The 17,474-nt window shown below is 40.2% G+C and overlaps 1 protein-coding gene across 7 annotated transcripts in view; it reads left to right on the plus strand.

Annotated features, from left to right (window-relative positions):
- Window positions 1-17,474, plus strand: part of NFATC3 (nuclear factor of activated T cells 3) — a 97,984-nt gene that overhangs the window by 42,897 nt on the left and 37,613 nt on the right. For 3 of the 7 annotated variants that reach the window (XM_006099460.3, XM_006099459.3, XM_023763103.1), the window contains exons 4-6: window positions 5,534-5,733; window positions 11,520-11,692; window positions 16,581-16,721. In XM_006099460.3, the coding sequence (XP_006099522.1) occupies window positions 5,534-5,733; window positions 11,520-11,692; window positions 16,581-16,721 (514 nt within the window). Of the gene's footprint in view, window positions 1-5,533; window positions 5,734-6,830; window positions 7,095-11,519; window positions 11,693-12,581; window positions 12,599-15,988; window positions 16,010-16,580; window positions 16,722-17,474 lie in introns of those variants that run through there. The other 4 variants (XM_023763104.1, XM_023763105.1, XR_002831819.1 and 1 more) reach the window with 4 other exon arrangements.

Below are 17,474 nucleotides of genomic sequence, written 5' to 3' on the forward strand. Positions count from 1 at the left end.
CATTTATCGAGGATCTCACTACTTTTATCGGCGGTTTCCATAAAATTCTTGAAAAATCTTAGAACCGTGGTTTTGAACTCTATATCCAGTCGTTTGCTTTCCTCCATTTCTGTCATTTGTGACCTGTTTCTTTGTCTTCGCATTTTGTCTGCTTCCCTGTGTTGGTAGAGTGGTTTTGTGTGCTAGGTGTCCTACAGGGCCCAGTGGCTCAGCCTCCCCAGTTACCTGAGGTGGACACTCTTGGTGCACCCCCTTGTGGGCTTTGTGCACAGTCTTGTTGTAGTTATGCCTTGGTTGTTTTAGGTGTCACTGGGAGGAATTGACCTCCAGGCCAATTGGCAGTGAGAATCAGCTGTGTCTGCAGTGGGAGAACTTCTGTGCTGAAGACACCCTTCTGGGGCAAGACTTGCTTCAGTGGGGCTTTGGTGCTCACTGAGTCTGCCCCCTGAGTGTGTTCCTTATAATTTGAGGAGTTATAATCTGGGTGGTCCCACTCTGACCACTGGATACACTGGCTCTTGGATCTAAGGAGGTGCTAATTAAGCCTCTTCCTGAGGTTACCCAGCAGGAGCTACGAAGAGATATGCAGATTCCCCTTCCTTTTTTTGGGGTTTGGGGGTGCCCAGATGAGGCCCAGCTGAGAAGCAATGCAAGTTACTGTGGGGCCTTGGGCCTTCTCTTGGAAGTTCTGGGTCTGTCTGGCCCAGCTGCAATTTGTTAGGTAATTGTCAGTTTGCAAAGGACCCAGGCATTCATATGCAAAAGGCTTTGCAGCAGCCTGGAAGGGGCGGGGGTCTCGGAATCAACAGGGCGGAGCAAGCAGCTATGGCTGATTCTCAGCCCTGCCCTAAGGGGCTGCGCGTCTCAGTGTCCTGGTAATTGCTGCCAGCACCTCTGAGGGAAAGCCGTCCTCAAGTTCCGAGTTCTGCCTGCTGCCAGACCGTCCAGTTTCTCCCCGTATGAGTCCTGGGACCCCAGAGATTTCCCGGAACCGGAGTTCAGAGCAGTCGGGAGCTTGTGACTCCCTCCCGATTCAAAAAGACAGCCGCGTCCTCAGGTGCCCGCCCCTTTCCGCGCGCGCCGGAGCCTCTGTACCTCTGCACTTCACTTTCGTAGTTCCTCTGAGTCTGTGTGCTCTTCTCTTTCCTTCTAGTTGTAGAGTTTCCACTCAGCCAGCCTTCCTGTGGTTCTGGATGATGACCGTTCTCCCTTTTAGTTGTATTTTTGAAGTTGTTGTCGGAGGCAGCAATTTCCGGTGTTTTTCTATGCCGCCATCTTCGGTTCTCCTATATTCTTAGATTTTAAAAAAAAAAAAAAGTCTGCCTTTCAGGGTCTTCACTAACTTTTTTTGTGTGTTAATCCTTACCAAGGATATTTTTTTCCATTGATTTTTAGAGGGGAGGGGGGAGACACACACATCAATGTGAGAGAGACACATCGATTGGTTGACTCCCACATGCAACCCAGGTATGTGCCCTTGACCGGAATGGAACCCTTGTCACAGGTGCGAGGGCTGATGCTCTAATCACTGAACTATACCAGCCAAGGTTCACTAACTTCTTAAAGTTTAATACATGCTACTTTGTTCTTTATTATGTGTCACCTATATAATATTGGCTGAAGCAATAACATTCACTGTGGATATTTCCATAATTGATCCTCAGTACAAAGAGGGAAGTGGTAGAGTGGTGACCAAGAAAAGTTTTTGCTATTTTGTAACTTACATGATACTGAGGAAGACAGATAATAAACAAATGTATAATAAACTTTTTAAGTGATCAGTTACTATAAAAAATAGTAAACAGGATAAGGGGATAGAGATGTGGTATTTTAGAGAGGGTGGTCTTCTCTGAGGAGCTGACCTTTGAGTACAGAGCTGAAGGAGTAAGGTAATATGAAGATGAGAGGGAAGAATATTTCAAAGGAATAAAATATTAAGTGTGAAGGCCCTGAGGTTAGGAATGAGCTTGGGGAGTAATGTAGCAAGACCACAATGGCCAGAGCAGAGTGTGGAAGCAATAGAGTAGTAGAAGGTAAGGGAACAAGTTAGCCAGGGCCTAGATCACATAGGCCTTGTAAATCATCATAGGGCATTTGAATTTAGTTCTAAGTGTGGAAAGAAGCCACCTGATAGTTCTGAGCAGGGGCTTGAAAATTTTCGATTAGTATAAGTTTGTTCTGGCTCCTGGACAAAGAATAGGCTGTAGGGGAGCAAAAGTAAAAACAGGGAGAGCACGTATAAGGCTATTGCAATGGTCCAGGCTTTAATTGCTTCTCTATAAATGTTACAGGACTGAAAACCATCCCGGGTAAATTATATTATCTGATAATAGTCAAAAGTCTTCATGTCCTTTCCTGGGTAGCAGAGGATACATCAATAAATTATGATGTTGCTCAGTTACAAACTCCACTATAAAGCCAGGGATGGGCCAGCAGTGAAGGAGTAAAGCATTCATCTGAAGGACCACATAATAAAAAAAAAAACTCGTTATTCACACTTGAAACTCTGATTGATTCCATACTTAGAATCATGAATGCAGATCAATAGCTAATTGTTTATCACTAACTACATGCTAGACACTGTACTAGGCACTCTATATTTTTATCACATATTTGGATATTTTCTAAACCATAGTACAAAAACAGAAGAGAATTTTCTTTTTCTTTGGCGAAGAGAATTTTTTTTAAAGGTTATTAGGGAGCTCATAAAATCTCAGGCTTGGAAGCTACATGGCCTGGAACACTGTCCACCCACCTACGCAGTATTGCTGTAGTGAAAACATCACTGACACTGTGATTTGACCACAACTTGTACTGACAGTGCTTGGGGCTGGGCACCAGATACTCCACCTAAGTACTGCCTTGAAAAGCTGATACCTCCTCCATTATGCTTACTGAAAAATAGACTTTATGCAAGCCATATTTTATGTTGTTCCCTTTCTGGTTTAATGGATTAAACAGCTACAGAGAAAAATCTTTCTCCTAGAAGCACTTGGAGCCAAAAATAGGAGTGGTGAGAGATCTCTCCGAAGCTTCTAAGACCTCTACCAAGTACAAGGAAGCTGCCATCTCAAAGCAGAGGAATCAGACTAAAGCTGCAATAAAGCCCAGCAAAAGCTTAAGACGGTGATCTGACAAAATAAATAGCATGCCACCCTGTCTGGTGTGCTTAGTGGCTAGAGCATTGCCCCATGCACTGAAGGGTCACGGGTTCAATTCCTGGTCAAAGGCATGTACCTAGGTTGCAGGTTCGATCCTGGCCCAGGTCAGGACACATACAGGAGGCAACCAATTGCTGTGTGTCTCTCCCATCAATGTTTCTCCTCTCTCCCTCCCTTCCTTCCACTCTCTGAAAATCAATGGAAAAAATATCCTCGGGTGAGGATTAACAACAACAACAAAAATTGGAAAATGGAACTTCCTTATGACCCATCGATTCCACTTCTGGGAATATATCCAAAGTCCATAAAACTAATTCAAAAGAATATATGCATCCCTATGTTCATTGCAGCATTATTTACAACTAGGGGCCCAGTGCACGAATTCGTGCACCTTGAAAGGAACTGTGGGCAATGAGGCTGTGGTGGGCACAGGGGCAGGTCTCGGCTCAACCTCCATGCCCCCAACCAGCCCCTCTCACCGCAGTCCCCGTTCCCTTCTCTGCCGGCAGCCCTACTCCCGCTGCTGCTGCTCTCACATGCTGATGGCACTGGCCCCACTTGCACCTGCTGACAGCATGGAGCAATTGGGGCCAGCACCGGCAGTGGGTGCGAGTGGCGGTTGCCAGCCCTGATCGCCCCTCAGGGCTTCTCCACCTCCCCCTGCTCCTGAGGGGCAATCGGGGCCGTCAGCCACCACTTGCACTCGCTGATGGCACCAAACAATCGGGGCCGGTACTGGGCACTGGCTGCGGGTGCAAGTGGCGGTTCTGGCACCGGCAGCAGGTGTGATCAGGGCCGGCAGCAGGTGCGAATGCCGGGCGGGACTGCGGTGCACAGGAGCAAAGAATTTTCAGTAACCATCAGAGGCTCGCCCCGATGACAGCGACTGGCGCCCCACCTTGGTCTGGCACCCCCACTCACCTGCTCCACCATCCCGCCACCCCCACTCACCTGCTCCACCATCCCGCCACCCCTGGTGGTTAGCACACGTCATAGCACTGGTGGTTTGGTTGTTCCGCTGTTCAGTCTATTTGCATATTAGGGTTTATATATATATATATATATATATATATATATATATATATATATATATGTATATACACACACACACACACACACACACACACACACACACATACATACTAGAGACCCAGTGCATGAAATTCGTGCACTCGGGGGGGGGGTCCCTCAGCCCAGCCTGTGCCCTCTCGCAGTCCAGGAGCCCTTGGGGGATGTCCAACTGATGGCTTAGGCCCACTCCCCGTTAGACATCCGTAGTGCTGCCACAGAGGTGGGAGAGACTCCCGCCATGGCAGCTGCGCTCACCAGCCATGAGCCTGGCTTCTGGCTGAGCAGCGCCCCCCCTGTGGGAGCACACTGACCACCAGGGGGCAGCTCCTGCGTTGAGCGTCTGCCCCCTTGTGGTCAGTGCGCATCATAGCGACCAGTCATTCTGCCTTTCGGTCAATTTGCATATTAGCCTTTTATTATATAGAAAGATAGCCAAGATTTGAAAATAGCCCAGGTGTCCATCAGTAGACAAGTGGATAAAAAAGCTGTGGTACATTTACATAATGGAATACTACTCGGCTATAAACAAAGAAGGAAATCTTACCTTTTGTGACAGCATGAATGGACCTGGAGAGCATTATGCTACGTGAAATAAGCCGTCAGAGAAAGACAAACACCATATGATTTTACTCATCTGAGGAATCTAATGGACAAAATAAACTAACAAACAAAATTTTAAAAAACACACTATGATACCTTTGTAATATATTCCAGAATTTTATAATTCTTAAACTACTTTAAGTTACCAAAATTTTGAAGGTTGTTCACTTACTACTTTTTTATTTAATTTATTTTTCATTTAGAGAAGTACATTTATTAAAGCTGGGGACAATGAAACAAGGAAGGGCTTAGGATAGAAGAAGCAACAGGAGAGCCTCGGTGGGGCTGCTTTGGCTCAGTACAGATGTTATAGGAAAGAAATGAGCTAGGTGGAGGTGCTTTGGCTCACTGGAAAGTCAAAGAAAAGAGGGCCTTGGAGACAGGTTCAGGGGGTCAGCCTCGGACCTCCTCATTGCTCCCCTGGTTGCAAGTCTCATGGGGACCCTTAGAGTTTAAGAGAGGCTGGCCTGAGAGGGAAGAAAGGTGTGGGCCTGCTCCTGGGAGGGAGATCACACCCACTTACTACTTTTGAAAATGTTGTCTTTTAAAAAAATATTTCATATATCAATAATATATGATACCAAAATTATATACATATATATATATGATAAAGATATAAAGATTTACTGGTGTAAGCTTCTTGTAAAATGCATGGATAATAAATTGGGTGTTTTTTTCTGTGTTTTTTTCTTCCTGATTAGCTGCTGGGCTATAGTGAAAAGCCGATAAATCTACAGATGTTTATTGGAACAGCAGATGATCGATATTTACGACCTCATGCATTTTACCAGGTGCATCGAATCACTGGGAAGACAGTTGCTACTGCAAGCCAGGAGATAATAATTGCCAGCACAAAGGTTCTGGAAATTCCACTTCTTCCTGAAAACAATATGTCAGCCAGGTATTTTGAAGCACCCCCAAATGGATAGCTTTTTCTTTTCCTCAAACAACTTTTGAAAAAAACATACCTTTTTTCTTTTTTATAGTACAAAAATGAAATATTTGTTGTTCTAAATTAACTGAATAACATATAAATAATCATAGTACATTTGCTAAGGTTGGTAGCATATTTCCAGAAAGAAACTTCAATTCAGTAGAAACTTATGAACCCATCGTAGTACCTGCCAAGCAGTATACAAGGTGGTAGAGATAAAAATATTTTGACTTTTTTCAAGTAGGTCATAGACTAATAGGGTAAACAATGAATAAACAATTGTGGTACAATTATGATCGTTGTTTCTTTTAAGAAAAATTTTGACTACCTTTAGGTGGCCAGCTTCCAAATGAGTAGGCAATAGAGTTTTGTTCAAGTGTATTACTTAGGATTATATATAGCTGCCTGTTATGAAAACCCAAAATCAGTGGCTAAAACAGGTTTTGTTTTGTTTCCCCTAATAGAAATATACACATAGGCATTTTAGGGGCTAGCACAGTGGCTTCATAAGTCATTGGGTTTCCAAGCTCCTGTTTTTCCTTCCCTGCATTTTTAGTATGTTTTTTTTCTTTTTTTAATATGTTTTTATTGATTTTAGAGAGAGAGGAAAGGAGATGGAGAGAGAGATAGAAACATCAATGATGAGAGAAACATTGATTGGCTGCCCCCTGCACACCCCCTACTGGGGATTGAGCCAGCAACCCATGCATGTGCCCTGACCAGGAATTGAGTGACCTCCTGGTTCATAGGTCAATGGTCAACCACTGAACCACACCGGCCTGGCTGTTTCTTTTCTTTTTTATCTTATTTGTATTTATGTTGTAAAATGCCATATTCTTTCTAAACAATAGAGTATAAATAAATATATTAAAGAAAACACAAATTCTCACAAAATTAGGAAAGCCTCACACAATTAATAGTGTGTGTGTGTGTGTGTGTGTGTGTGTGTCGGGGGGGGGGGGATCAGAAAACTAGGGTCTGAACATATCTGCCTCTTCCTCTTTCTATCTACTAGCACATGTAACAGAGCTGGTGGTCATGATTTCATGTCCCTTTTCCAACAGAGCTGGCATATACTGCCTGCCTGGATCACACTATAAAGGACAAAGTTGCAGAAATACAATTAATAGTAACGAGCAACTAGCCCCCTCACCCTGTTTTGCCAGATGCATACCTGAAACTTCTCTGGCCATTTTATGCACTCTGGACTGTTAGATCGGGAAACAAGAATTCTATGGAAACCAAGGCTTCTAGCAACTTTGTATGTGTCCACGAAAGGGTTGAGTGAAGAGCATCAAGGAAGTTACCAAACCTAAGAAACCTTTTCCATGTACTTAGATAAGGTAGCTAAAATGCTAAATGAGCTTGTTTTACCCAAGAACTAATTACTATGATAAGCTATAGTAATTGAATGTAATATAGTTTCACATAGTGGGAGGTAAAATTTTGTGAGTGATAGATAAGACCATTCATTGTTCAAAATAATTGATGCATAAGTGAATTATAAGTATGTGTTAAATGTCTCTACTGTTCTCTGAACAACAAATGGGAAAAGATTGGTAGATATTCCCCTTGTTTTGCCTACTATCCCTCAGGCTTTGTCATTTCAATTCTAATCTCTCTTGGATGTGTAAGACCCTTTATTTAAAACCAGTTCACTAACTGATAAATCATAGAGCCACCACCCTATAAGATACTTTAATTATAGCATGTCAGTACTCATTGCCTTACCCTACTCATAACTCCTTCCTGTTTTTAAAACTAAATGAATATGGATGTGGCAGAGTTACATTCTGATCTAAAATATAGTTTTAGTTGTAAACAGACTTTAGTAGTTATAGTTATTTTCATTCTGATATATGTAGTTTTTTGTTGGTTGGTTTTTTTCTCTTGTCTGGCATTTCTTGGCCAGAGTTTTAAGATTGTCCTTTCTGATTCTCTTATTCCACATTTTCTATTAGAAGCTTAGCTTTCTACTAAAATACCTTCCTTCAAAACTTAATAAAATGTATACTCTCTGGTGTTTTCCCCTAAAGACTCATTTTGGCATGTTAACATTAATAATCACTACTTGACACAATTTGATCAATACTGCTTTGAACTAAAGTGCAGTTGTTTGACATTAATTAAATATTTATTTTCAAAAGTATTTTCTTTTTTAGAAATTTTTTTTTTTTCTGAAGATGAAAATATTCATCCTTTTTGGGATTCTTTCTTGTGTTTTACTGGTTCTTATCTTGATAACCTAGTTCTGTAATACACATTGTCCTTCAAAGCAACCTCTGTGGCCTTTTGGCAGTGCACATTAGAATTGGAACTTTTGGTAGATACAGTAAGAGGATCAATAACAGTAAATGCCATAAGAGAGAGTAAACGTGAACTAGAATGTTGACCATTAGTTATCCGTTTGCTAAATTCTTCCAATATGTGAGTAACAAAGATATGTTGTAGGTACTGTTACATAGTTCCTACCATAGTTACGTGTTAAGCACACCATACTTAGTAATAAATTTTGGCCCTAACCGGTTTCGCTCAGTGGATAGAGTGTTGACCTGTGGACTCAAGGGTCCCAGGTTCGAATCCGGTCAAGGGCATGTACCTTGGTTGTGGGCACATACCCAGTATGGAGTGTGCAGGAGGCAGCTGATCGATGTTTCTCTCTCATTGATGTTTCTGGCTCTCTATCCCTCTCCATTCCTCTCTGAAAAAAATCAATAAAATATATTTTTTAAAAATAATAGATAAATTTTGAAGGTAATGAATGTTAGATCTTAAATGCCAAAACTAATTTTGTGTATGCATTCTTTAGAAATATGTAATATAGTTTAGAAATGACAGACACTTAAAATTTAGAAACTTTAGAAATATGTAATATAGTTAAAAATGCAAGAATCTTAGCCTGATGGATTGTCTTATTAATAAGTGTCTATATATATAAAAGGCTAATATGCTAAGTGTCTGACTGTCCAACCGTTTGCTATAACACGCACTGACCACCAGGGGGCAGACTCTCAACGCAGGAGCTGCTGTGACATACACTGGCCATTTACAGAGAAACAGCACCATGGCCCTGGCGCCCACTAGGCAACACTCGGCTTCCCCCAAATGGGACACAGGCCCCTGCCCACCAAATCGCAGCTGATGCTACCGAGACCCCATGGCGCAAAATGCAGTCCACAGCCCCGCCCAGCCCAGAAACTGTCGCTGTGGACACTGGGTAATTACGTCATGTAGCAACGCCCAGCTTTCTCTCCCTAGGGACGACTAGCCTCCTTGGAGTTTCTTCAGCCCAGGAGCACAACTTGCTTTATAGGCCAGGTGGAAACATTTTACACTTTAACCAAATGTCTGTGATGGGTTTTCCCATGCCTCATCTCATTTGATCCTCACAGAAATCCTGGAGTAGGTAGAAAGGAGACTTGGTGGAATCCTATTTTCTTTTCATTAGCCGGAAAATGGAGATTTAGAAAGCTTAGAAACTTGACCCAACTGAAAAGAAGAAAGAAATGGTGGACCTTGAAAATGACTTCAGGTTTTCTCACTGTGCAGAATATAATCAAACACTGCTGCAGTTAAAAATATTTTACCCTTTGTTCTCCTTGCCTGATCTACAATAATCTGCTTCCTGTTGATATTTACTGCTGTGTTGCTGACAATTACCTGAAAGAGAAGTTGGGGTGCTTCACTGGGCTGGAAAAAGTTCAGCTACATCAGAAAGCAGGTCTAATTAGGCAAGTTTATTCTACATATATAAAAGACTAAGTTGACTTGCGCATGCACGATACATAGAAAGCTCTTGCTGGTGCCAATCGCACACGTGTGTTTCGATCTGGCATTGTCGATTGTGAATTGGTTGACATTTCTATTACAGAGAAAGGACGAATAGTGATATTAAAATATTTCTTCTAATTAATTTCCTTTCAGTGTGCACAAATCTGTGCACTGTGCCTCTGAATCACTATAAAAATCTATGCTGTTAATGAGATTTGTTGTCTGACAAGTGAATCTTTTCTGGTATAATTACATATATAGGAGTAAAAAGTCTTTTTACTTTGTGTTTCACTTACCTAGTTCTGAAAAACAAACCACCCCCCAAATTTAATGGCTTTAAGTAGTAACTTACTTTCTCTCTTTCTCTCTTTCTCTCTTTCTCTCTTTCTTTCTCTCTTTCTCTCTCTTTCTCTCTCTCTCTCTCTCTCTCTCTCTCTCTCTCTCTCTCCTTCCTTCCTTCCTTCCTTCCTTCCTTCCTTCCTTCCTTCCTTCCTTCCTTCCTTCCTTCCTTCCTTCCTCACATGAGGATATGTGGGTGGGGGGAGGGAGATATATCTACTGGTTGCCTCCCGTATGCGCCCTGACTGGGGGCGGGAATTGAACCTGCATAGGCCAACACTCTAACCATTCTCAACCTTCTGGCCCTTTAAATATAGTTCCTCGTGTTGTGACCCAACCATAAGATTATTTTCATTGCTACTTCATAACTGTAATGTTGCTACTGTTATGAATCGTAATGTAAATATCTGATATGCAGGATGGTCTTAAGTGACCCCTGTGAAAGGGTCGTTCGACCGCCAAAGGGGTTGCGACCCACAGGTTGAGAACCGCTGCTCTAACCACTAAGCACACCAGCCAGGGCATAATAACTATTTTTTTTCATCATTCTTTGGGTTGTCTACACTCAGCCAGTTCATTCATATGGTGTTGGCTAGGATCACTCATGCACCTGAATCCAGCTGGTAACTCAGCTGGGTTTGGAACATCCAAGATGACTGGAATAAAGATTATCTCAACCATTCTGTCCTGCTATCTGGACTTCATCATGGTGGCTTAGGGCTCCAAGAGGAAGTTATGAGGCTTCTTAAGTGCTAGGCTTATAACTTACTCGGCATCACTTGGCCACATTCTGTAAGGCCAGCTCTCAAGGACAGGAGACATAGGAACTCTAGGAGGAGGGCATGCAAGTACAGGAATGGGAAGGAATTATTGACAGCCATATTTACAGACAATCTATTACACTTACTATTACATTTTGTCATACAAAAACATTATTTATTTATTTATTATTTTTTTTTTAAAAATATATTTTATTGATTTTTTACAGAGAAGAAGGGAGAGGGATAGAGAGTTAGAAACATCGATGAGAGAGATCAATCAGCTGCCTCCTGCACACTCCCCACTGGGGATGTGCCCGCAACCAAGGTACATGCCCTTGACCGGAATCGAACCTGGGACCCTTGAGTCCGCAGGCTGACGCTCTATCCACTGAGCCAAACCGGTTTGGCTTAAAGATATATTTTATTGATTTTTTACAGAGAGGAAGGGAGACGGATAGAGAGTTAGAAACATCGATCAGCTGCCTCCTGCACACCCCCTACTGGGGATGTGCCCAAAACCAAGGTACATGCCCTTGACTGAAATCGAACCCGGGACCCTTCAGTCCGCAGGCCAACACTCTATCCACTGAGCCAAACCGATCAGGGCCAAAAACATTTTTTAAAAATTTCCATTTATCTCTCCTTTACCCTCTTCTACCTCTTCTAACCCACTTTTCCCTCTGGTAATCATCCTTCTATTGTCTGTGTCTATGAGGGTGTTTTGTTTTGTTTTTTGCTTAATCCCTTTACCTTTTTCAAACATTTTTTATTTTAGGTAGTGATAGTTATTCCCTGCCAAATTAATAATGGCTATTTAGTTGAGTTGTTTAGAACCACTAATTATCAGTCAGCAAGTAAAATTTTTCTATTTTTTCTCCCTAGTATTGACTGTGCAGGTATTTTGAAACTCCGAAATTCAGATATAGAACTTCGAAAAGGAGAAACTGATATTGGCAGAAAGAATACTAGAGTACGACTTGTGTTTCGTGTACACATCCCACAGCCCAATGGAAAAGTCCTTTCTCTGCAGACAGCTTCTATACCTGTTGAGTGCTGTAAGTGAGCTTTGTGATGATGTTTTAAAATTTTGTTTACAATAGGTCATTTTCTGTTTTGCTTATAATGTGATGTTTGGATAAAAAGTGTAAACTGAGGCACAGAGTCTGGATAGCTGATGTGATCTTCTTATGAAAATAAGCTACATGGTTAGGGGAGGAGTAATGATCTTGAAGTTAGAAAATGATTTCTTGTTATAATTTGACCTTAGGTAGCTGTGTGACCATAGATAAATTCTCTTGACTACAGTTTCCTGTTTTAAAATTTTTTTTTATTGATTGATTTTTAGAGAAAGAGGAAGGGAGTAGGAGAGAGAGATCGATTTGTTGTTCTACTTATTTATGCATTTATTGGTTGATTTTCTTATATGCCCTGACTGGGGATCAAACCCACAACCTTGGAGTGTCTGGACGATGCTCTAATCAACTGACCTACCCAGCCATGGCTTGACCACAGTTTTCTTATCTATAAATGAGGCAGTTGGGCTTGATGACATCTGAGGACAAATCATGAAGCTATGATTCTGATACTAAGTATTACTTGGCCATCTTTGTTTAATTAAAATGTCAGCCTTTATGTTGGAAGATGCCTGTCTCTGTGAGCTGACACCTCAGCTAAATAAGAACTCACAGGATTTTGTTTCTTGTGGGTATTTTTTTTTACCATAAATTTAATTACAGTATCAAATTGAGAAAGTAAATGCTTTTCCCCCTGATTTATAAAGACAAGATATGAAATAAGGCCCTAGAACATGGTATCTACCCAAGCCGCAAAGAACTGGGGACCTCTGGCAGGTTAGCTAGTAGCACTGAAATATTGAGACTGCTGTTTAGACCTTTCTGGCATAGTCTTAGATGTGTTTTAATTTCATGTCTTACTTTTGTGTAGGAGGAGACAAGCACAAGTATCTCAAGTACTCATCCAAGGTTATTTGTTTATAGGTGACAGAGCTGTGCCTAGAGCACAAGTTTTCTTAATACTCTTTCAGTTATACCATTTTATTTCTGTTAACCACATCTTAATTTGGGATTACATCTACTTAATTACCTTTTTGTACCTCCATTTGCTGTTTGCTGAATTGGAGTCATACTTTATCATTTCCCTATTGACTGTGGGAATCACTGAATAAATCCATGGTAATAGCAATCACTGTAAAAGTAATTATTGTATTAATTTTTAATAGATAATACAAGTACATGGGATAACATTCAGAAAGAATAAAAGAATATAGAGTAAAAAGCAAATTTCTAAGTCAACTAGTTCTTCATAAAAGCAACTATCATTGCCAGCTTTTTTATTATCCTGCCATAGTATTCTTGTGCCCATATAAGCACATATATTTAGTAAAACAATTTAAATAAGTTCATAGGGTAGTTTAAGTTTTCGAGATGCAAGTTCCTCTGAAAATATTTTCTATTTTTATTCTAGTTTATTAAATTAATATATGATTATTGTTGAGAATATAGAAAATGTAGAATAATACAAAGAGTAGTGTTAAAATCTTTTGTGATATCACTTGCCCAAGATAGTCACTATTGACTATTTTGAGGGTTTTCTTTTTTTGTTTATACCTTGTACATATATACAATATTTTTATTTACTTATTTATTTAAATATACTTTTATTGATTTCAGAGAGGAAGGGAGAGGGCGAGAGTCAGAAATATCAATGATGAGAGAGAATCACTGATCGGCTGCCACCTGTACATTTCACACTGGGGATAGAGCCAGCAACCCAGGCATGTGCCCCTGACCAGAATCAAACCCAGGACCCTCATTCTGCAGGCCAGGACTATATACAATATTTTTAGTTGGGCTTACCTGATACAGTTTTATAACTTGTTTTGATATTTTCACTTATAATGGGCATTTTCTCATATTGCTAAATATTGTTCAAAAATACAATTTTTAACACGTGTAGAATTTTTTATTATGACGATAAAAATTTTTGTTACTTTTGATAGCATTGTAATTTAACCTAGTTATGAATAACTGGAAAGGAGCAAAAGGAAGGCCAAATATATCATTTATGCAGTTTTGCTAGGAAGTTGCATGTTAACACTCTCCAGGGTGCCACCAGTCTGTTCCCTGCAGATCATTGGAGGAGGAACAGGACAGGGGAAGAATAGAGGCCTGCCCAATAAAATCTGGGTGAAATAAGAAAGGTACTTGCCCATCAGTCACACCTGGGAACTGGTCATTGGCCACTGCAAGCAAGGGAAGATTTAAGATATTTAACTCCCTAAACAAAGGAGTTTGAGCTCTTGCTCTTGCGTTTTTGGGACTCCTGGGAACGTTGTTACTGGGGGCACGCACTCTTGGCTCCCCTGAATTTGCCCTCAAAGCTCACGGCCATGTGAACCCCACACAGTGGATTGCAACTAGCCTGGCGCTGTGCCCGACCCAATTCCAACATGGAAAGGAAACTTTGGACACAGGCTTTGCTTTTAGCTCTACCAAATCCCCAACTGCACATCATCTAGGACTGGATTGAGGGAAATGGGACTTTGTGGGGGTTTTTTGTATTTGTTTTTTCTTTTTCTTTTTTTAACTCCCTTCTAATAACTAGATTCCCAACGCAATGACAAATTTTATTTATTTATTTATTTAGTTAGTTAGTTAGTTAGTTAATCCTTGCCTGAGGATATTTTTCCATTGATTTTTTTTTTTTAGGGAGAGTGGAAGACAGAGGGAAAGGCAGAGAGAAACATAGATCGATGTGATTGGTTGCCTCCTGCACATGCCCCAACCAGGGCCGGGGCTGGGAAGGAGCCTGCAACCAAGGGATGTGCCCTTGACTGGAATGGAACCTGGGAGGCCGACGCTCTATCCACTGAGACAAACCGGCTAGGGCGGGAAATGGGGCTTTGAAAACCCAAGGATATAATTTCACACAAATAAAATCACTCATCCTTCTGTGCAAGTCTCAGAAAATTCTTTTTCTTGAGATATCATAAGGACCTCACCCAGACACTCAGTGGGGAAAGAGATACCTCACTTTCATCGTTAACACTTTGAATGTACTACCTATGATGGCCAATTTCTACCATAAATGTCCAAAATTTTAATTAGTCCAGTCCCTCGGCCAGTCAGTGCTTGTTTTCATGCCTCTTCTCTGTGAGCTGTTTGGAATTAAGTAGGGACGTAAGTATTTTCTGAGATCTAGGTTGATGCTTGGTCCTTCCCAAGTGGTAGTTAATCCTAAATCCCAGACCCATCCCCTATGAAAGAATGTATTTTAACATTCGTTTGAATGGAGCAGGGATCCCAATTTGCATAACCTTTTGTGGCTTGGTATTAGGAGATGTAAGCCAGAGTGAACTGGGAATGCCTGCTTCCTAAAGGATTTCAAGTTTAAATTTCTTTAAAATGTTACTCTAGTTAAACAAAACACAGTTGACCCTCAAAGCCACCAGTTTTTACACACAAGTAGTAGGACTAAAAGTAGATCTGTTTTCCAAGTGTGAAGAAGAGAGTGTAATCCACTTTTGTTGTTGTTTGCTTTAATCCAGAAAGAAACCAAAGTTATGTAGGCATTTGGCAAGAAGAAATCTTTAGAGAACCTAAGCAATCAAAAGATGTATAATCTATAGCTTGAAGCAAAGGAAGGAAGGGAGGGAAGGAGGGAAAAGCCAAAAATAGGACCTTCAGAAAATATAGCTACTTGGAATTAATCAGTATCAGAGAAAGTTGGCACCAAGGTCATTGTTTATAAATAAAGTTGTTAATTTAAATAATGATTTTATCACATGATCTCACTCATAGGGAATCTAATTAACAAAATAAACTGATGAACAGAGTGGATCCAGAAACATGGAAGCATGGAACAGAGTCTTGGAGGGAAGTGGGAGGAGGGTAGATGGGTGGGAGGTAATCAACCAAAGATCTTGTATTCATATATGCATAACCCATGGACACAGACATTGGGGTGGTGAGGGTGGGGGGGGGGGCTGTAGAGGGTCAATGGGGGGAAAAAGAGACATACATAATACTTTCAACAATAAAGATAAATAAATAAATAATTCTAAGGCATTATGAAAAACTTGTTCATTTTCCCTGAGAATGGAAAGTGTTACTGCATTATAGAAACATTTACATCCATTTTTTAAAATTTACTATTATAATGTATACTTCATGTATGCTTCAGTTATTTAGTTATTGAGAAGATTGTCCAAATTGGAATTCATGATGTCTCAATGATGATCTAGATATTTTCTTGATGAAAGGGCTACTTGTTGTTTGTCTTTTAGAAACATGTCCTCTTTTTTCTTTTTAATATATTTTTATTGATTTCAGAAAGGAAGGGAGAGGGAGAAAGAGAGATAGAAACAAATGATGAGAGAGAATCATTGATCGGCTGCCTCCTTCAACCCGGGCAGGTGCCCTTGACCAGAATCGAACCCGAGACCTTTCAGTCTGCAGGCCAATGCTCTATCCACTGAGCTAAACTGGTGAGGGTGAAACATGTCTTTTTTTAATTGTGCAACATAAATACACATCTTTGGATTTAATTTGTCTTTTATAATTATATTAGATTTATCTATTTTAATAGTTATAGGGAAGAAATGTATTAAAAACTTAAGCTAAAAAGAGAAAAGTTGGATGAGATGAATGTATTGAAGTCATATGAAGTTGCAGGCATTAATTTCTCTTTATGAGTTGGTTTCTTTATAGTTGGAGTTTTAGAAAATAGTTTAGAAATCACAACCTAATGAATCTATTTTGTTTTCTAACTAATGTAGTTTTTTTTGGTGGATATTGCTACCACTGTCTTAAATTATAAGAGCCCAGGGCTTACTTCTCTTTATTTTCATTTTTAGCTTGAATTTGACATTTATGTATGAAAAATTGTAAACTAATATTTTGCTCTTCTCAACTCTTAAAACAGCCCAGCGGTCTGCTCAAGAACTTCCTCATATTGAGAAGTACAGTATCAACAGTTGTTCTGTAAATGGAGGTCATGAAATGATTGTGACTGGATCTAATTTTCTTCCAGAATCGAAAATCATTTTTCTTGAAAAAGGACAAGGTAAATAATATAAGATTTGAGTTGATTGACCTCAGACTGAGAGGCAAAAGGGTGAATGAATTACTCATATGTTTCACTGACATTAAACATAAAATAGTTTTTTTAAAGCTACAGGTATCATTTTATGCAGATTTTATTGTAAATCAAATGTTTATTAAATTTTCATATAAATGTTAAGTTTTTCTTTAAGGATGTTTCAAAAGTAGAAGAATGCCCCAGTAGTTTTACTCCTAGTTTTATATATATACTCAAGAGAATTGAAAGCATATGTCACACAGAAATTTGGACATAAATGCTTATAGCAGCATTATTCATAATAGCCAAAAAATGGGAACAACCCAAGTGCTCATCAACTTATAAATGGATAAACCTGTGGTATATTCATACAATGATGGAATATTATTCAGCCATTAAAAAGAATAAAGTACTGATTCATGCTACAACATTGATGAACCTTGAAAATATTGTGCTAAGTGGAAGAAGCCAGCACAGAATATCCAGAATAAGCAATTTATAGAGACTGGAAAGTAGATTAGTGGTTGTAAGAGGTTGGAGGGAGGTGTCAGTGGGGAGTGACTACTAATGGGCATGGGGTTTCTAAAATTAGAGGTGATGGTTGTAGAGCTTTGTGAATATAAAAACCTCTGGATTGTATATTTTAAAAGGGTGAATTTTATGTATACTTACATGATATATCTTTACTAGTAGCCCTGCACACGAATCCGTGCGCCAGTAGGTGCTGCTACCCTCCTG

This window comes from Myotis lucifugus, unplaced genomic scaffold, assembly GCF_000147115.1.
Source record: "Myotis lucifugus unplaced genomic scaffold, Myoluc2.0 scaffold_274, whole genome shotgun sequence".
In the NCBI taxonomy this organism is placed as follows: Eukaryota; Metazoa; Chordata; class Mammalia; order Chiroptera; family Vespertilionidae; genus Myotis; species Myotis lucifugus.